Raw genomic sequence first — 20940 nt, forward strand, 5'->3', positions numbered from 1 at the left:
TGTTTTAATATAAATTATGAACTGTGTTGGCCTATTATTATTGTCATTATTTGCATTCTTAGTGGAGCAGTTTTGCACCAGTCGTGAAGCAGTGTTTTATATCAGAAGTGGCTCTACTTGAGTGTAAGTATCACAGAGCATTTGCCATGTGATGACCAGGCGATGTTCTGTCTGTCTGTGTTGGACAGTTTGCTGCCTGGGTGGATGCTGTGGTATTTGTCTTCAGCCTTGAGGACGAGATCAGTTTCCAGACAGTCTACAACTACTTCCTGCGTCTGTCTAGCTACAGGAATACAAATGAGGTTCCCATGGTGTTGGTGGGTACGCAAGGTAAGACAGGCAAACACACGCGCATATCACAAAAGCCAAATACCACAAGCATTAAAAGTGACAACATGTCAACAAAGCTGACAATTGGTACCATCATTGATACCGTAATTTCCAGACTGTTAGTCACAGCTTATACATTGATTTTGCTACATTTCTTAAGCTATGAGTTTAATACACGGGGACAGTTAATATGGTATTAATATGGTTTTGCTTCTTTTAACTTGCATAAAACACTGTCCTGCGGCTTATACACAACGCGGCTTATATGCGGGAATTTACTGTACCAAATTGTAAAATGTAGGTATTCCACAGTGTGGACTGCATTATTTCTCGCAAAGATGTAATGAATAAGCTATTCATATAACGACATCTTGATATAATAAGTATTTTCTCTATTCAAATAATACGCAATATCCAATGTGTCTCTATACATGAATTGGCTTGGCTTCCCTCATATCTGTTTGTTCCTATGGTCTATGCCAGTGTCACGTAAGCTGCTATTCCGTCTCCTACAGATGCCATCAGCGCCACCAACCCCAGGGTCATCGATGATGCTCGCGCCCGGAAGCTCTCCAACGACCTGAAGCGCTCCACCTACTACGAGACCTGCTCCACTTACGGCCTCAACGTGGAGCGAGTCTTCCAGGACGGTGAGAGGAGCGCAAACGGCCTTGGGCCACGGAAGGCCATCTCGGCAATTGTATTTCATGCCGTGCTTTCATGAGAATCTCCGGTTGTGACGTAACTCCATTCACTCCATCTCCTCTGGAATGGACCGTTGAGCACTACGCAACATAAAGATGTAGCATATGACTCTCCTTGCCCCAATTTAATTCATATTTGCTTGTTCACATAGAAAGCCTATGCAAGGTCACTTTAGAAAACCCCAAGGCCTCTTCCCTTTCATTTCTTATTAAACACCATCTAGTCTCTTCTCAGAGCGGCTTGGGTGGTGGTGTTGGTAGGGTGGTGGTGGTGAGGGTTTGCTCAGTGCCATTGTGTCGTGATGGCATCAGGAGTTTCCATCCGATTGGCAGTAATTGCATCCTGAGGCAGCATTTAAATAATGCAGAGGTGCTGGCGCCTCATTCACTATCTCACACCAGCGCACGCTTTCCCACCGAGGAGCGGCCGTCAACGCCTGCTTTTCGTTTCTCGCTTTATCCCTTTTTGGCTCTTCCGATGTCTCTCTCTCTCTCTCTCTCTCTCTCTCTCTCTCTCTCTCTCTCTCTCTTTCGCTATCCACAGCTTTCTTTATTCTGTGGCTGTCAGTAGACCATCCTACGAGCCCTTCTCCTTCTATGAGCTCAGTAGTCTTTGCAAGTCTCCTCTACTTTTTTTTTGCCATCTCATTGCTGCCATAAATGTCTGCATTGCTCCTCCTCCTCTTGCCCTTTGTGTGTCTCCGTCAATCTCTCTTTATCTCTCTCTCTCTCTATCTCTGTCTCTCCCTGTCGGCTTCTCCTCCTTTTTTGTCACTCATATTTCAGCTGTCACTTCAGCCCACCCAAAGCCTGGTGACGGGGCTACGGAGGCTAACGACTGCTCTCTCTGTCTGCATGGCAAATCAGCCTCTCTGAGTGCTGAGTCATGCTATGCTCTCTACTCTGCCTCATGCGATATTCAGTGTACCGTATTCTGCTGAATGCCGTATCATGGCAAGCAGGGAAGTCAGCGGAGAGACGTGGCGAGAGTGGGAGTATTTTGAAATGTCATTCGTAGAGGGTGGGGGAGAAAAAAATGGTACCGCGCTATTGCAATAGTGTTTCTGGCTCAATATTTTAGCAATGCGGTACCTTCTATTACAATATTTATTTCTGCGATGTTTTGACATTCATTTCGATTTGGTGCATGTGCCCACGCTGATAACATGGTCTCAGACGTCCATTAGATGGCCTCGCTTCTGCTCCTGTGCCACAGTGGACGTTGGAAACGAAGTTAGAGTTTAGCTCAGTTTACTGAGCAGAGACTCCCTACTGTATATGAAATGTAATATAATATATGAGAAAAATAAATCGCCTGCAATGTATTGCCAAATACAATCACACTACTTGCCATATTGTAAAATGTGAAGGGCCGCAATGATATGATCTCATCATCCGAGTATTGTGATCATATCATGCTATTGCCTTTGTGGCAATTCCAGTACCTAGGAATTAAGGTGTTGGCTTGTGTCAAATCACTGTGCTGTGGTGGGGTTCTGCGTCAGTTGGTAACTTCATAAGCCCAGTATCATCATGAGATGAGGCATGAGTCAAGTACAAATACGTGTGCGTACATGTTTGTGTAACAGCCGTGTGGTGTCTTTCCTCCTCTCTGACATGCAGTCGCCCAGAAAGTGGTGGCCCTGAGGAAAAAACAGCAGCTCTCCATTGGCCCGTGCAAGTCCCTCCCCAATTCCCCCAGCCACTCATCTGTCCCCGCTGCGTCCATCCCTTCTGTCCACATCAATCAGGTAAGCCCCCGCCCTTCACCCCCCACACACATACACACACTAGGCAGGTCAGGGGATTGTGTGGGGTTTTTTTTAGAAAATCTATATACATGATATACTGTAAATGTCGCATGCCTTGATTTTCTGTAAAGTAATGGTCAGTCATGAGTGGTTTTGTGCTGTAGGTTGTAGTAATGCTTCGCTCATGCGCACATAGAGCGGATCTTGTGCCTTGTGTGTGTTGCTGTTTATCTTGCAGTAACAGTAAATTCTCCCTTGCTTTCATTTTGAAAACACCATATGCTTTCTGCTTCATCCAACCCATCTCCAACTTTCTCTCTTTTGTTTTGTCTCTCTCTCGCTCTCGCTCTCTCTCTCTCTCCCCCACATCCTCATCTCTCTCCACCTCTCCCTCTCTCCTCCTCTCCTCTCCTCTGTGTGTGTGTGTGTGTGTGCGCGTACGCGCGTGTGTGCAGGCGGCTAACGGTGGGGGTGCCTTCAACGACTACTCGTCCTCGGTGCCCTCCACGCCCAGCATGGGGCAGCGGGAGATGCGGATCGAGACCATCGCCGCCTCCAACACGCCCACGCCCATCCGCAAGCAGTCCAAGCGCCGCTCCAACATCTTCACAGTAAGTATGCGCCAGCTGATGCAGAGCAACACGCACTCGCACTACTGAGAGAGGGGCTTGGCCTAGAGAGAGAGTTTTTTTTGGCTGGGAGGGGTGTGCGCTGGGGGAAGGGGGGCCGCGAGCCCTGACTGATTGACCGCCACATGCCCCACCCCCCCAACCCCCCGCCCCTCCTCCTCCGCTCCAGCCCGCCCCTGCCACCGCGCCTTGTCTCGCCTCGCCTACTCCGTGCCGCTCTCCTGCGTCAACCAGCACCGGTCGGCCTCGGCTATCTGGGGGAGCCGCAGCCGAGCTCTTATGTCTTTAACCAAAGCCGCCCTCCTCCTCCTCCTCCTCCTCCTACGTCTCCTCCTCCTCCTCTTCCTCCTCCTCCTCCTCTTTCTCTTCCTCTTCTCTTCTGTTCTTTCCTTTCCTTCTTCCTCCAAGAGTTTCAAAATGTCCAGCTCCGCACTTCGGCCCCCCCGTTCCCATCTGGTTCCCCCGTAGACACACACACACGCACGCACGCACGCACGCACGCACGCACGCACGCACGCACGCAAGCTGATGGAGTGAGGAGAACACAGCTAAACGGAACAAGCGAAAGGCAAGGGGACGAACATAAAAAAAGGAACTCCCTGATGCGGAGGGGCTGCGCTCTTCATGAATTTCAGTCCTATGTGTTGATCTTTTTTTTGTTTTGTTTTTTCGCTTCTTTTGTTTTTGTTGTTTTTTTCTTTTTGTTTCTAAAAGCACATTTGACAGCGGTATGCCAAGGGGAAACTTTGATCCCTCCCATTTGATCCCGCTCGGGTGAGAACACCAATCACCCCCCCACCCCCTCTTGAAACGCCCACCCTTACTCGCGCCAACAACCGCACACAGACCCCCCCCCAACTCCCCTGTCCTGCGCTGCCTTATCCCACCAGCACATCACCCCCCCCCCCCTTTCCTCTCCTCTCCTCTCCTCTCCTTCTCTCCTCTCCTCCTCTCCATGCATCTGGAGCCTTGCCCTGGCGCTAGCCGGTGTCTGCTATGGGAAAGGTCTCGCATTGCATGCCCCCCCATCTCCCTTCCTCCCCGCTCCTCCCCCTCCTGTACTGTTCTGGTGGCTCTGTGCGGCGGCCAAGGCGGCTCCGCTGCTGTCCTCTCCTTTCCACTGGTCCCTTTGCCTTGTGCTAGCCTCCCCTCTCCTCTCCTCTCCTCTCCTCTCCTCCTGTCCTATCCTGTCCTTTTCTTCTCCTCCTCCTTCCCTGCCTGTAGGTGGTGAGTAGCCCCGTCCACCACCAACACCACCACCACCACCTCCACCACCACCACGGCCTCCACCACCAGAGGCACGAGGCCGCCCAGGTGCCCATGCCGGTGCCCGTCCCCGTGCCCGTGCGAGTGATGGAGCCGCAGAAGCACGCCACCTACCCGGTGTGGGTGCCCGAGTGGCAGGCCGAGCGGGAGTTTCAGCTCATGACCTTCTGAGAGGACACGGCCGGGGCCTCCGAGGGCTGGGCGAGCACAGTGGTGCAGGGAGGGAGGAGAGGGGGAGGGAGGGATAGAGAAGAGGAGAGGAGGAGAGGAGAGGTGGGTTGGGGAGGGATGGGTGGGAGGGATGGGTTGGGGCGGGGCGGGGCGGGGCGGGGCGGGCGGCGGGCCTTCAGGCCTCATCTGAGCACAAACGACACTTCAAGATTTAAGAATAAAATGAATGAGTGAGTGAATGAGTGAATAATAAAGTAACTTAATTAAAATAATATTGTGATAAAACCGAGCATCGCCCGTGTGGTGGACATTTAACACAAGAGCAAAAGACTAAGCCCCACCTGCTCTGTTGTAGTTTTATTTATTTAAATTACTGTAGACATTTTGCCATTTTGAGAAGAAAAAAAAGTAATATGCAGAATTAAATAGTACCAATACGCTTCAGTCAGTCATTATGCCAGTTCCTCACTTGTATTTCTGTGAGAAATGTCAATACCCCATTTGTCTGATGCCCCGCTTATGATGTGAACCATATATATACCCGGGTATTTTTTATACTAGTCAGTTTGTTGTAAGAGTGGCCTTAATGTTCTCTAAGTTAATTTGGACACCACACAACGTTTTAGCACACATAGCTTATGACATAAAGCAAAGCAGCAGGAATTACATGCCAAATTACAATGCAAAGCTGACCAATAACTGTTGCACCATGTGATTTATTTTCAACTCGCGGATCAAATGATCTATTTTATTTGATCACTGATTATTTGTCCCCAACCTACACATAGCACATAAAGCATATTTTGCATTCGCTAAACAAATGGATCATGCAAAGCATGCATTGCTAACATGAGCAAGTAAGCGAGTATTACCCTGGTAGATACCATTCAGTCTCTCTACACACTCTTGGGACATTTTGTATCCTCGTGTGTACTGTTGCTCACAAGCCCTGTCCATGTCTAAAACAGCCACTAGATGTCAGAGCAGGATAGGAAAAGAAAATACTAAACAGTGCTTCCAAGGATACCGGATGGCCCTGGGCTCTCCCACTTGCCTATTTCTTCCCCTTGTCTCCAGAGCCATAATTGGTTTTTGCTTGAGTCCCAGTACCTGTAGATGTTCTCAATTTGTTCCTCTTACCAGTCACACTTTACCCAGCCTCCATGGCAACACCCACTCGTATCACTTTTGTTCTTCTTTTGATATGAATCTCTGCCTCTTCATACGGAGGGGTGTTGGAGTCTTTTTAAGTCCATACCAAGTACAACGTGAGTAGAAGAGAAGGAATATTCGGTAGAACTCTCTTGTTTTTGGTTAATATCCCCAGATTCGTTCCTCAACTCCATGTCAGTCCTCCCCCCTTGCCTCCCATCAACAAGGGCTCTCCATCATCCCCTTCTGAGTAAAAGAGCCCACTGTTGGGAGGAGGCCACCGGTATTGGGGAAGGAGGCAGGGACCTCTGCCTGTGGCACCTCAAAAAGAGTTCAGAGTTAGGCATTAGTCGAGGGCGGAGGGTGTGTGTGTGTGTGTGTGATTGGACCCCACCCCTCCTCCATGTGCATGTGCCCTGGTGAGGGTTTCACTAGGCAGCCATTTTGTCGCCCTCTGACAGTAGGGAACACCAAACAGATACTGCAAAGGCATTTGCGTCAGTGGTCAACCAAGACCGTACATGTTTGTTTGTTTTTGTTGAGAATCGGCAGAAGCAAAGCCTTCAGTTGCACTTAAGGTAGCGTGTGAGCTCGAAGCTCCTGGACTATCACTCGAACCCTTGCACCCCCACCCCCAAATCCCACCACCGCCCCAAAACCCCCATGCTGGCACCCTATTACCCTCCCCTGCCCTCGAACCCTCCCCCCCCCCGCACCCCCACCCTACCCTTGCTCGCTCACTGTGCTAAACCACACCTTACACCCCTGGGAACATTCTGACCATGAAAAGGACAGACCCAACATAAGACATTACATCACACTGCCTTTGCCATAAACAAGCACGAGGACTCTAGGACAACACATGCCAAGTTGCTCGCTGTCACTCATTGTTTTCTACTCTTTTCTTTTTTTCTTAAACTGACTTCAACTTTCTTTTTTTTGCCTTTTTCTGTGATGTCAGCTCAATTTCTGGCGGGAAGTTGAGCGTCTGAGTTAATGTAAGGTGACCTATGTAAAGAACACTTACAAATGCAAGGCCAAAAAAATTGAACCATGCTACGTCTGTGCATTGTTATAGTTTTATTGCTGCATTAATGCATCGTTTTATATCATTTACGAACGTTTCGAATTTGCATGGTGTTTGGCCAGAACTGACCATCAATGTGGACACACAATTCTGTCACAAGTGTCTGCACCAACATTGAAGCTCAGTTCATGCTAACTTTTGCTTTACAGTCATGCAACCATATCAGTAACCAGGCTACTGCATAAGTAATACACTGGACATGTTTGTTTAAAGACTTTTTAAAAACATTTAAACAAAATTTTTGTCAGACTTGTGCGTTCGTTTTAAACGATGGTTGATTTTTTTGGCCTTGTGGCATTTTATGGCAGGTTAAAAGGAAACAAACTTGAAAGGATAAAAAGCCAAGTCAGGACGTTTTATGAAGGCCTTCATAAAAATAGGATAGGGAAGTTGAAATTAAAGCAAGGGGTATGGCATTATCCATGATAGGTGTTTGCAATCATGGTTTGCACCGACCTGTAAGAATGTAGTGTCTTTGTGGTTTCTTTATTTGTTTTGGTCATACTTTTTATTTTTTAATAATTTATTTTTTGTTTATTTCCGTAAAGGTTCTGTGTCCAAGATTTCTGAACTGTTTCAGACTCACTTTTATATCATTAAAAAAATTGACATAGACTGCTGTATATCTTGTATGGAATTTTAATTACATAATTGTATTCTATAGAAAGTATATTATATACCTATATGAAATATATAATACATGGCGCCTTTTATTGTCCTATCTTTCTTTTGTGGGAACTGCAATGTTTGGCTAAGCCTGTTGAATATTTCAAAAGTGAACATGTGACTTGAGTTGTATGGTGTCTGTATAGAAAAAACAATAATAAAATGTTGAAAAATACACCAGAGCAAATTTACTTTTGAGCCCAGACCTCAATCCATGGGTGAGTGGCCATATTTCATCCTGTTCTGAGTGAGCCCATCCAGTCGTCTTGTATGATTGGTGTGACTGTTGAGAGATGAGGTGGGTTAGGTGGGTGGATGTTGAGTGTCTGGTTGTATCTGTTGTGGGAAGGGGGGGGGCGGGGTGATGTTGTGGGTTTTGTCTGTTCTGTCTGTGATAACCAATTTCACATGCTTGTTGTTTTTCTCTCTTTAATGGATTTCCTTTCTTGGGACAGCTTCTTGGTGACCTTGTGTTTCCAGCTACTGTGGACCTGCACTGCACTTTCCAATGTGTTGTGTTTTTGGCTCAGCTGTTTGATATGCTCCTGATGAACCATTGACCCTAACTTTTCTCCCATGTCTGTTTGGAAAGGTCCAGAATTCCTAACTGTATTTCTTTGCAGGGGAATGTCTTGACATGTCACATGGGTGTCCTGCAATACTCTAAAATGACCCTAATAATAACGTTTGTGTTTGTTCTCCTCCTAACTCTAACGTGTATGCTTACCCTCCATGGAAATTGACAAATGAGTATCAGTGTGTTGCTAGATGTTAAAAAGTCAGGGTACCTATACAAAATGGCCATTTTGAAGGGAGGTAGAGATAGTTGAAGTGGGACAGTCCCACAGTGGGTCAGGGTTGAGTCATGACTCTTGTCTATTTATTTGTTTGTTTGTTTGTTTGTTTGTTTGTTGTTGTTTGGGTATGTGTTGGGGACGTTTCCTTTCTGTTTCGTTCTACTTGTCTGTCCTGGTGTGTATTCTCTGTGCTCCCTGTTCTTGCTGCACGTCAGTGTGCTGCTTTATGTGCTGTCGTTTGGCCTGTGTGTCCCTTTCTAAGCCTCTCAAGATCAACATTTTTATTTTATTTTATTTCATTTTTATTTTATTTTTCATTTGTATTTCGTTTTGTTTTTTTATGAGTTGTTTCACACATTTTAAGTTTTACTTCTCACCACAGCATCCACTCTTAGCACCTATCAGGCTTCCTAACACATCCACATTCATACATACCCACTAATACACACACACACACACACACACGCACGCACGCACGCACACACACACACACACACACGCACGCACACACACTACTCATATTGATCTTTTTCCTCTCCTCTCCTTTTCCCTCCCTCTCCATCCTGTGAGTGTCAGTAGAATGCTCTCATGACCGACTGACTGTCTTGTTTCCTTGCAGTCGCGGAAAGCCAGCGAGCAGTCAAAGAGCATTGACAGTAAAACTGACAGCATAGGCAGTGGAAGGGCCATACCCATCAAACAGGTGAGTGGTGCTACCACATCTCTTTACATTACACAGGGTAAGTACACCGTCCCATACTGCTCATTCATGTCACCTGACTAAATACCATTGAACGGTAGTTAAAAGAGTTGTATAGTGTGGTAGAATTTGGTCAAAATGACAGTGGATTTTTTTCCCTGCATGAAATAACAGCGCACTGCATTGACCCCGTCATTTTCATTTAGAACTTTGGAAAGGTGGCTGACAGCCATTGTTTTTAGTGCATGCAATTTCTAGTTTATTCAGACATACTTATCATTTATGACTTGTGATATCATAATTTAAGATGTCAGTGAGGTCACTGGTATGTGGTAATTTTCTCAAGTCCCAAGTCCAATGTCCTCATGTTCACATGCATGTGTTGTTTCAGGGCATCAGTTTATGCCACAAAACATGATAACTCCTAAAAGAATGGTCACATGGTACAGTACAGTACAGTACTCAAATGTTGGTCATGTCAAGTAAATGTTGTCATCTCAGCTATAATGTACAGTATCTAATCAGATGAAATCAGGTGGCACTGGCACGGGTGGGTTGAACAAAATGTAGTGTCGACATCTCCACCAATCTCACTCAAAAGCCGGTACATTATTGACTGCTTGACACTGCCATGGAGGCGGCAAAAAGTGTACCCCTCACAGCCGCCTCCAGTATGAAAGCTTGGGCCAAACCGCAAAAAAGACGGGCAAATTAGCAAGTGCAGCTGTCCAGTGTGAAAGCACCTATATTGTGTTTTGGGGTGTGCTTTTTTTTTGGGGGGGGGGGGGGGGGGGGGTCCACAGTGACTGTATAGTGTAGGGGCCCCTGGCCACCTTAATCCACCCCTGCTGGCACCAGATGAAAAGTGTGCTCAAAGCACACAGAACATTTATACTGACACAAAAGCACACAACAGCACAGGTGAGCACAAGATAAACGTATACTGTAAGTGCAGAAATATATTGTAGCTGCAGGTTGTATACCACTTCATGTCTGCAATGTGTGTTTGGCACACGGAAGATGTGGAAAAGTGCAGAGGATGGATAAAGTGTGAGGTACATAGTGACTGCATGTATCAGCCCATAACATGTAGAGAAGCATAGGGATGTTGCAGTACTCCTTTTGAACACCAGAGGCCAGTGTTGATCCATGTTTTATCTGGCTACATTTTCTGAGACAAACCCATGCCTCGACATCTCTCTTACCTTAGCACAACTTTCTCATTCAAGTCATGGCATACCATATTCATGTGACAGAATCTTTTAGATTTTAGACAATATTTTTGAGTATTTACATGAACTTCTTTATTATTAGAGGTGTTAGAGAAGTCCTTACTTGAACTAGCATTTTGACTTGGCCTTAATTACGGGTAATTGAAGTGAGTTGTGACCAGTCACCAGGCAGGGGACAAGTCACATGTGTCAACCATTTAAAACCCTTTCAGGTTTTCTCCTAACTGCTAGGTCATAGGTAATTTCATTTGGTTTATTGCAACATGGTTCAGCATTTGAAAATCTTTCTATGTGGGCTAAGAAGAGAAGTAGCCAGTACAGACAGGGAAGAGCACGTCTTATGTCTTACGTGTGGGGGAAAAAAGAGGACGACAAACAATGTGTTTAGCATTCCATTACCTGGACCAAGCAAACGATTCTGATCAGATTAAACTAGTAGTGCGTCGGCCTGGTCTGTGTTGAACTAGATTTCAAACAGCCCACCAATGGCCTCTGGGGTTCAGTATGTTAGATACAACAAAAGGCCCGTACTATGTAGACTGCCTCAGGAGAGGCTGGAGGGGATTTATATTTTACTAGAATTATTACTTTGAGTGATTCTGGCAGACCAAACCTCTTCCTCCTAGATGTAGATGCAGTCATTTTACTGTGGGGCTTTACTTGGCATGTTGTTTCTTAAAGGTGATTGATCACTTTTTATGTTCAATTACAGTGTTGAATTTCATTTTGGATAAAAGATCAAATAAAGGTACAGTATGTACACAATGAATGGCGTGTTCATATTTGCTAAATAATCCAATATGACCTTTACGCAGTTACGGGCAAGTTTTCACAGTAGCACATTCTCAAGGTAATGTTGAGAACGCCAAAATATTATATGTCAGCACAACGAATATGAAATATGTGCTCAAACTCGGTATTACATTTTGATGTTGTATCATTCACAGTCATTGAGAGAAAAGCTACAAATGCTGACAATATGCCCTGTTCTCTCTTACTTCCAAATGCAAGATTGTCATGGTATGTTACAGCACATATCTGGTGCATTAATCTGTGATGATGAGATAAATTGTGGTCATTTTCCAAAGTGTGTACACTGAGGTGTCCATTCAGTACTGGCAATAACCCCTAGATGGCAGTATTTGATAATTATTGATTTATTGAACTAATTTCCTTGATCAGTTATTGTAGTAATCACACATTGTTGAACACAATCATAGATTGTGTTAGATTAAAATGGGTAGATACAGTATAGTCAGAGTAATTCATTGTCATGAAATCAAAGTATTTTTAGAGTATTTTTTAGAAAGTATCTTTGTTCAGTAAACATTTATCACAGTTTTTCCTTTTTATTTGAGCGTATTTTAGGAGATCCCATTGCACAGGCTTGCTAAATTTCATCAAACAGAGTGCAACAAAATTGATAATGCATTTTTTATGTATTTTTAAACCAACAACATTAATATAATTACATTGTAAATATTATTGAATGTCTTCCTCTTTCGTCTTGTTAATTCTTCGTGAGTTTTTGTAGCCGGCATTTGTCTCAAGGCACATTATATTTAAATAGTACACTTAAATCACTTAAAATGAGCCTAAAATGATCTTTTGTGGTTTAATTTTGTAGCTTGTATAAGGGGATAATAATGTGGCTTCGTTTTCTTAAAAAAAAAAAAAAAAATCCAGTCTTTTCACAAGTGCCAATGTTTAAGTGACAGGAAGTTGATTTGGAGTGTACGGATTACAGATGTAGTGGTGGTAGTGTAAGCGGAAGGAGCCATTTCCAAATAGCCGTTGTACCAAATGCCCCCCCCCCCCCCCCCCCCCCCCCCCGCTGAATGTGTGTGCTTATTATCTATGCCATTATCAGCCATTGCACTTTGTGTTATTATTATTATTATTATTATTATTATTGATTGTATATAATGCTGTTTTGTTTTTTATTAATTTGAGAGAAAGTTCAAGTGTAACTGAAAGAAGTAAAGTGAATATGCTATTATCCAACGAGTATGTGAGTGGATATGTCTGTATCAGGCCATCACACTCTTATAACATTAACATGAATAGTGGCTTGGTGTGTAAGGTGATTTGTGTTGGCCTGCACGTTGCTTTTGATAACATTGAAGACTGGGAGTGTAATTCCCCTACAGACATGTCTTAAAAATAATTAATTACAGATCAGTAGCAATTTAAATGTGTGTTCTTACTCACATTTTCTTTCATTAGCTTACACACGTTCTGTCTGTTAAAGTCTAAAATCAAGATAATTAGGTGACACCGGATTATTTGTTTTGAATAGTCTTTTTTCCCAGAAGACCTACAAACAGTTTAAACACCACCTATCACCATCACCTATCAATTAGCCTAAACTGCTCTATGTGTGGGTCACTTCAGTGGTTTGCTACTGAAAGCTTTTTGCATTGCAGTGTGGTTGATTGAGGTATCATTGAGTTTTGTTTTGTCGGGGGGTAGTGTTTGCTGAGCAGAGGGTCGGGGCTGCGGCGGGTCTGGAAAGTAGCCGATTGCCTGGCCAGTCAAATGCACAATCAGGAGGATCAAAGTGGCAGTGTGAGCATAATTGCCCCCTACTGGGGTAATTACACACTCTCGCCCACCACCCTACTGCCCCTCGGACCCCTCCTCCCGCTCCCTCCCCGGCCCCTCTGTAAAAATGGTAAATAAGGACAACAATGCACTTGGGTACTAGAGGACTGTCCACACTGAGCTTTTGTTGTGAGCCCTCCGAAAACCATACACCCCCCCCACCCCCACCATCCTCTGGGCTCCTCCCCACTCCTCTGTCTCTCACAATGGGGTAGGCCATCACTTAGCCACCGTGGCAGGATGCAGCTTTATTTAGTTTCTCTTTCTGGAGTGTCACAGAGCTAGGCAGTGGCAAGCAGGACTAGGGTAGAAGAGGGCAATCTCCATCTGTGTGTGTGTGTGTGTGTGTGTGTGTGTGTGTGTGTGTGTGTGTGTGTGTGTGTGTGTGTGTGTGTGTGTGTGTGTGTGTGTGTGTTCACATTGAGCAGAGTGTCAGAGTTCCAGGGCTTTATGGGTGTTTGTTCAAGACCTGGGACCTGGCTCCACAGTCAGACTACTGACACAGCATGAACTCTCTGGAACTCTCTGAAAAGGAACATCAATGAGGTTGCCTGTTCTTGTGCCCAAATCCTCTCATGTAGCACCACAACTGAATTTGGTAACTCTGTACCTGGACAGTCTACCCACATGAGATAATCATGTAAAATTGTTGTTGAACAGCACCTTTACCAACCCAACCCTTAACCATCACCATAAATGGTAGTTAAAGTGTCAACAGATTTTTTACAGATTTCAGACAGTTAATGTCGACAATCTGAAGCACTATTGATGGTATGAAGGAGACAATCCAAGTAAAGTGCCATCTGGAGTTCAAGCCAGAAACCAGAATAAAGCCAAATGGCACACACACTAAAGAGTCAGAATACAAGTTGGATGCGGTTGCATCTGCTGAGCATAATTGAAACTGCCCGAGACCAGAGAACCACAGTCATCTCATCACTGCTGTGACTGATGGTGTACATATTAATTTTGTGTTTGTAACATTGATTTATTCTCCTTCTTCTGCTGTACAATGGGCTGATGAAGGGGGGGGGGGGGGGGGGGGGTACGTGCTCGCTGATTACATACATAGATTTGCGCCTCATTCGATACAGGACACAAGGCATGTGAGAGATTTGCTTGTGAAACATGTGATCATCACTGTGAAGAAGCTCGACGCGACAGGCCATTTCTCAATACCGCCATTACGTCAATAGAGTCAGAGCAGGAACACGACTCCCATTTAAACAAATCAGGAGTGAATAGGCCATTAACGTCGCTTGATTCGAAAGGGATTGTCGCGCTGGATGGTCATTTTCTTGGTTACGTTGGAGGCTTAGCAGGCTAATGCCCTGCATAAAGCTCTGTAATGAGCCTGACAGCTTCCTGTAGCTCCTACTGGATACATGTGACCATTATCTGGGCATATGAGGGAACATGTGCCATGTGTGATTGCTGGATTATCTCAAAAGAATGGTTCAATGACTGGCAATCATATATCGATTGTTTATTCTGAGGCCTTTGCTAATTATGATTCCCCCTTCATGCCAAGGGAGCAGTTCTATGGATATTTCTGGGTATAAGAGCTGGTTTAAGCCGAATTATTAATGCCTAGTACAAATACTGCTAAACCTTTACTCACAGCATACATGTTCCACTTGTGTCATATAGGCCATGCAAAGTCTGTTTTCATTACTAATCACATTGCAGTTATGAGGTGTCAGTAGCCAACACAGTCCCATAAAATCAGATGTTTGGCAATGTCTTGGTTAATCTAATCATCTCAGATGACCAACAAGCACATTGAGTTGCGGCGTCTGTATAGCAAATAGTTGCTGGAATTTTTTATTCTGCCGCTGTTGGACCTCCATGTGTTTGTCTGTCCAGAAACAGCAGCGAGATAGTTGACTCTGAAGTCAAAAAGCACACCTTCTCCTGACGGAGCACATCCAGACAATCCAGCAAGCGGCTCAGTTACAGATGTTATAATTGGCCTTTACTCTGCAGTCGCGGGCTTTTGGCATGGGGGGTTCTGAAGCCGAGATCAAGAAGGAGCGGATTAGGCTGATTGTCGGCCCAGCAGCCTGATGCCGGGGTCAGCGTGGGTCAGCTCCTGATGTGTTAATACGGATTAGAGGCCCTGCAGGATGGGCCCGGCAATGAAAATATTTGAGCCCCCCCCCCACCCCCTGTGCCCCCTCATCACATACACACACCTAAGTGGCAAGAAAAGCACAATCCTATACCCCCTCCTCCCCAATCCCACCCTCCCTAATCCCCTAATGAAGCCCCCCCCCCAGCCTGACTTCCTCCCGTTACCAAAGCTGCTGTGTTTGGCCGCTTTCAGCCGAGGGCCCTACATTGTTTGCGCCGCACTTTAACAGGCAGATAAGAGGACAACTCGGCACAGTTCCTGGGGGCCTTAAACAGCAAGCGGCAGGGAGATGAGAGGTGGGGGAACAGAGGGCTTTTGGAGCCCAGCAGGGCTTTGAAAAGCGCAGATCACACACATCCCTAATCCGAGGTCTCCCAAAGTTCGCCTCCACAGCCTGGTGCTGTTTGCTTCCAGGGAGGCTACCTCTGCCTCTGCCCCTGCCTCCTCAGGCCTGGCTGCAGGGTGACTGGAGGCCATTGAAATGGGGGTTGATTCTGCCACAGGTGGTGTTAGTGGTAGGGATGGCAATAACAATGCAAACTGACGGCAGCCTAAAGTTTTGTCAGGTTTTTAAAATTTTAATGTTTCTTCTGTATATTCAGGCATAGTGCATACAGACATCAAAGCACTCATCAGAGAAGTTACAGGCAGCACTTGTAACTTTTTGATATATCTGTGTGAAAAAAACTACAGGAAAATGGACATGGTGTCTTCCATATAAGTGTCCGTCTTCATTAATCTATGATTCAAAGCTGGGATTTCAGTTTCTGAGTGTGAATAAAAGAAAGCTGGTGATAGACCTGCACCCTAGCTGATTGTCTTTGTGTGTTTCTGCAAGTCGCTTTGGACAAAAGTGTCCGCTAAATGCAATATAACCATAACCGCCCTTGGTGATGTTATTTATTTTTTTGCAATGATCGTCTGTGCTGATGAGCTCTCTCTCTGCATTGTCTCGTTCTCTCTCCAGGGAATCCTTTTAAAGAGGAGTGGGAAATCCCTGAATAAAGAATGGAAGAAGAAATACGTGACCCTGTGTGATAACGGCCTCCTAACCTATCACCCCAGTTTACATGTAAGTCCTCGATATATGAGTATGAATTATATGAATGTATCATAAGAATGACTTGTCTGTGTTTGACTACACATGAATGAGCTGAACGTCTGTTTCTTGGTTTAAAAACAGACTTGCTGCTCTTTTCTGTGATCAACTACACCATGCAGGGTCTATGATGTTAAAAAGGCTTTTTAATAAACTGTTTTTTTTATTTTACTTGACTACAATCACACATTGGCACTTTAAAGCCCAATCTGCTTTTGACTGTATAGTCCATTAGTGCTTAAGAGCAGAGGAGTGCTGACTTATGTCGGTGCTGAGAGAGCTGCTTCAGACAGAGATATGTGAGTGGTCGTTGCTGGAGGCTGCCTCGGAGTTGCCGTGGCGACCCGCTGTGGCCCACGTTAATGACGACGAGGGGCTCTGCGGGGCCTTTTCACCCAGTCACCACGGCGGCCATCTCGCCTCGCCTGCCCACCCAACCCCCACCCCCCCCTCGGACGCGTCCCCTCCAAACTGCTCGCTGCGTGGAGCCCCAGCCTGGCGGCCACTGGGCATCCGTCTCTGCCAGAACCCCACCGAGCCGCTAATACCCCTTAAATACTCCCAGGACTCCAACTCACTCCTGCCTTCACACGCTCTCTCTCTCTCTCTCTCTCTCTCGCTCCCTCTCTCTCCCCCTCTCTCTCTCACCAGCGGTCACTGTTCACTCTCTCATAGACCCTCTCTCTCTCTCTCTCTTTGACAGAAAGGCTGAGTGCATAGTGTGTATATGTATGAGTGTGTGTTATGATCATGGTAAACACACACTCACACCCACACTCAAAAGGCCCTCTATCTCCCTGGTGGTTTTGTCTCTCTCTGTCCCGATACTCGAGGAGTTCCCTCCCTCAATCACCAGCTCTTTTCCCATCACACCCAATTCCCAGATTAGTTACCGTCAGAGTTTAATGAATGGTTCACGTCTACGTCTCCCACCAGGACAGGCAGCTTGATGTATAGCGTCACATATTCTTACGTCATGGCAGTAAACGTGTAGGATCCGCCTTGTAAGAGCCAGATTGGCTCCTCTCTATCTGAATGGACTTCATAAGTGGAGCTGGCCTTTTGGAAGTGCGTTTTGGTTTGAGGCTTCCCCCAGCACTGTCCGGTCTGTCCAATGAGCAGTCTTAATACAGCAGTGTGAACAGCCAGCCTGGTGCTGAGGGGAACTACAGTGTAACCCATGGGCATTCCAGCCCTGCTGTTGCCAAGGAGGAGCAGTGAGAGTGCTCATGTAAACAGCGAGGCGTGTTGATACTGACGGATAGACGTGGGGTGGGTTAACGGCGGACACCCCTGGACCACGGGCAGAGCAGCCTGATAGGCTGAGACCACTGAGGCGGAGTGGAGCGCCTGTCAACGGCTGTGTACCTGCATCTCCCCTGAGACAGAGCGATACAGAGTAAACGAGGGCCAGGGAGAGAGAGAGAGAGAGAGAGAGAGAGAGAGAGAGAGAGAGAGGGAGAGAGAGAGAGAGAGAGAGACCCTTTTAATTTTGCATCGCAGTCAGCCAAGCCATCCACACAATCACCTTCTGTTAATTCTGCTACATCAATTAAATTGTTTGTTGAAACTAATTGAATGTGGCTTAATCACACATCTTAATAGCTTTCTGCGCTTGGAACTGGCTGTTAATTCCGGCAATAAAGTGAAATGAGAGCGCTCACTGGGTAATTAGCGAGGCTTGTGAAGAAATTAGTGCTTTATGGCATGTAATAAAAAAAAAGAAGGCAGAGGTTTTGGCATGAGATTTCAGAGAACCGAGATCTCCCTCCTGCCTTTTTTTTCTGCTGAGCCTGCCAATTTTCGCCATCCACTCTCTCGCTTCGGACTCTGGTCCACATCGGAATGGCCAGATTTAGGTTCCAGTTGCAGCCTCGAGTGTCGACATTAGTGCCAGTCCCCGCCTCGGCTGGCCCTGAGGGCTTAGGTGAAGGGCTGTGTGAGGCCATTTTGGGTACTTTGAGCTGTTTGAGTGGGTGTACACTGAATGACGTCAGGGTGCGTTTGCCAATTATATTCTCATTCACTGAAATACTCTGGTAATATCTTAATAATCTAGTAACAGAGAATAATTTAGCTTTTACTTACTTGATAAGTTATAGCCTTTGCAGGCATTTCTAGGCTGTGGCCTTGGTGTCTCTCTGGAAATTACCAACTCAATTGATTGTGTTGCCATTTTTTTGGTTTGTTCCAGGACTACATGCAGAATGTGCATGGGAAGGAGATCGACCTGTTGAGGACCACAGTGAAGGTGCCAGGGAAGAGGCCTCCGCGCGCTGTGGCCACGGTCGCCCCCACCGCCAGCCCCAAGACCAACGGCCTGCCCAAGGACCGCAGCACCCTGCAGCTGGGCGTCGGCACCTCTGGTAGGTCCTTAACAACCATGAAGCAGCTTCTGGACAACAACTTGCCGTGCAGATACTTTTTTGGTTTTTGGGAGGCTTTGAAATGCCAAACAGAAAGAAATAATAGAACAAAGAAAGTTAAGTTAAGGAATAAAAAAAATCATAACACACCACTGATTGGCATGTCTGGGACATACACCACTGGAACTAAATATCATGGCCTACACATTCTGTGAGTAGGGAGGCAATATGAGCAAAAATATGTTCTTTTTTATCATATTATTTGTAATATTTTTATGTTTTATTTATTACATTTCTAACATGTTGCTAAGATATGTAGAGTGAGCATAACGTAAGTGATTGAGCTTCAACCTGGTCCTGCCTTCATCTGGAAACCGAAATCGGTGGCCTGTATCTATGTCACAGTAGTTACACTAGGGGCTTAGGCAAGGGGAAGCAACTAATTGGATTTAGGGGGGAGGATTAAGAGTAATTAACAGTAATTAATACAAATCAGCAATCCCTGTCCAGTGGGACCCTGCAGGCATTGGCAGTGTCTATAGAATAGAAAGCAGAGCAGGCACCACCACAGTGACTTATAGTTCATCGGAAGAGGCGTGTGTGTGTGTGTGGGGGGGGGGGTGGTTTGGGGGTTGGGGAAACTGTTTTGGGCATCATCCAAGCCAGCCAGGTCTCCAGGTATGAAGGGGTTAATTAGTCAAAAAGAAAGGGAAGTCGTGAGATGGGGGTTAAAGTTAGGGGCGGCTTTGCTGCCGAGGGGAGTAGGGGTTGGAAGTTGCGCTGGCACTGACAAATCATTAACCTTCACAAGGAGGAGAGGCTGCCGACCGGCGTGGAGAGCAGTTGGGAGAGGAGGAGGGCCACCCCTGCTTAACAGAGACATTTTTATTCCTCTACCCTGCCCAGTCTTTGCTAATAGTTAGTCTTGGAGGAAATTCAAAGAAAAGGCAACTTATTGTGCCAAACAGAAGCAGCAACATCTGCAGACGTCAAAAAATACGGTTGGAAAACATTGTTGTTCACATACATTGTTTCCTGACTGTTGATGCTTGATCAGTTTGTAAAGTTAAGGCGAAGTAGGAAGCAATGTTGAGAACCTCTGATCAATGTGATCGGTAAGGCTGGACCAATGATTTCAAAGTGTCCGTTGCAATGCAAGTGTTGGAAACGTATCCCAATCAAGAGTCACCACATTCTGTTCACTTTGTGAATGAGTTTAGATTATTCCAGGCTAGGTCATTTGCACAGCCTCTTGGATAAATTGGCGTAAAGGCTCATATCTAGATACGGTAACCTTTTTTTAAATACGCTGTAATTCGCCATAATGTTCTCTCAGCCAAAGTTTCTGCTTAGCCCTGTTGATCAGCTGTTTTAGGTTCCGTGGCCCTTTCTGCAATATGGGCTATTGATTGGCAAGTGGAGACCAATCAGAAGTGGACCTTTTGTATGAACAATACTCAGGCCCCCAACCCCCCAAGCCCCCATCCCCTCTGCCAACAACAACCCTCTAGCCCCCACCCCCCCACCCCCCCACCCCCCCAAGGCCTCTCTTCACCATATCAGAGAGCCTCGCCAGGGGAAAATTGTGTTAATTTCCACTCCAGAGAGAAAAGGTTTCGAATCACAGCGGGTGCCCGGCGAGTGGAGGGCCCGCACTTGATTATGCAATCTGATTTTGATTTCATTAGGCATGCAATTGATGAGAGCGAACAAAGGGGTAATTTTTCATTCACAGCGGCCGTCGCCGAGCTCTGTCTTTTCCCTATGCCAGTAATTCATCCACTCCCCCCCCCCCCCCCAACCCTCCACTCACCCCCCCCCCCCCACATCACCCCCACAACACACTCTCCCTCTTCCTAAAGACCATTATGATTGCTGGTAGAGACAGAAAAAAGAGTGGGGAGGGAGCGGGAGAAGGGATGAAGGAAGGGAGGCAAGAGAAGGAGGCAAATGAATGAGTGCATGTGTCTGTGAGTAAAAGAGTCTGTCTACACCAGCCTTGATGTAATCCCTCTGCTAAGTACTCAGTGGAACCGTTTTAAATATGATCATTCGGCAGCCGCGCATCCAGTTGTGTCACTCGGCGACAGATCCATAATGCCCCTGCATTAATGGCCCTCCCCATCACTTTTAATCAGAGCCGTCCGCACGGGATGGGGGAGACCTCACCGAGACGCCTTGCTGGAGATGTGTGTGTGTGTGTCTGTGTGTGTGTGGGTGTGTGTGTGTGTGTTTGGGGGTGTTAGAGACGG

At 46.1% G+C, this 20940-nt stretch overlaps 1 protein-coding gene across 3 annotated transcripts in view; it reads left to right on the forward strand.

Annotated features, from left to right (window-relative positions):
• agap3 (ArfGAP with GTPase domain, ankyrin repeat and PH domain 3) overlaps positions 1–20940 on the forward strand; it is a 131903-nt gene that overhangs the window by 70436 nt on the left and 40527 nt on the right. For all 3 annotated transcript variants that reach the window (XM_062527254.1, XM_062527260.1, XM_062527245.1), the window contains exons 5-11: positions 189–330; positions 846–980; positions 2658–2785; positions 3241–3396; positions 9173–9256; positions 16191–16295; positions 18517–18688. In XM_062527254.1, the coding sequence (XP_062383238.1) occupies positions 189–330; positions 846–980; positions 2658–2785; positions 3241–3396; positions 9173–9256; positions 16191–16295; positions 18517–18688 (922 nt within the window). The remainder of the gene's footprint in view (positions 1–188; positions 331–845; positions 981–2657; positions 2786–3240; positions 3397–9172; positions 9257–16190; positions 16296–18516; positions 18689–20940) is intronic.

The sequence above is a fragment of the Sardina pilchardus genome, chromosome 2 (assembly GCF_963854185.1).
Source record: "Sardina pilchardus chromosome 2, fSarPil1.1, whole genome shotgun sequence".
In the NCBI taxonomy this organism is placed as follows: domain Eukaryota; kingdom Metazoa; phylum Chordata; class Actinopteri; order Clupeiformes; family Clupeidae; genus Sardina; species Sardina pilchardus.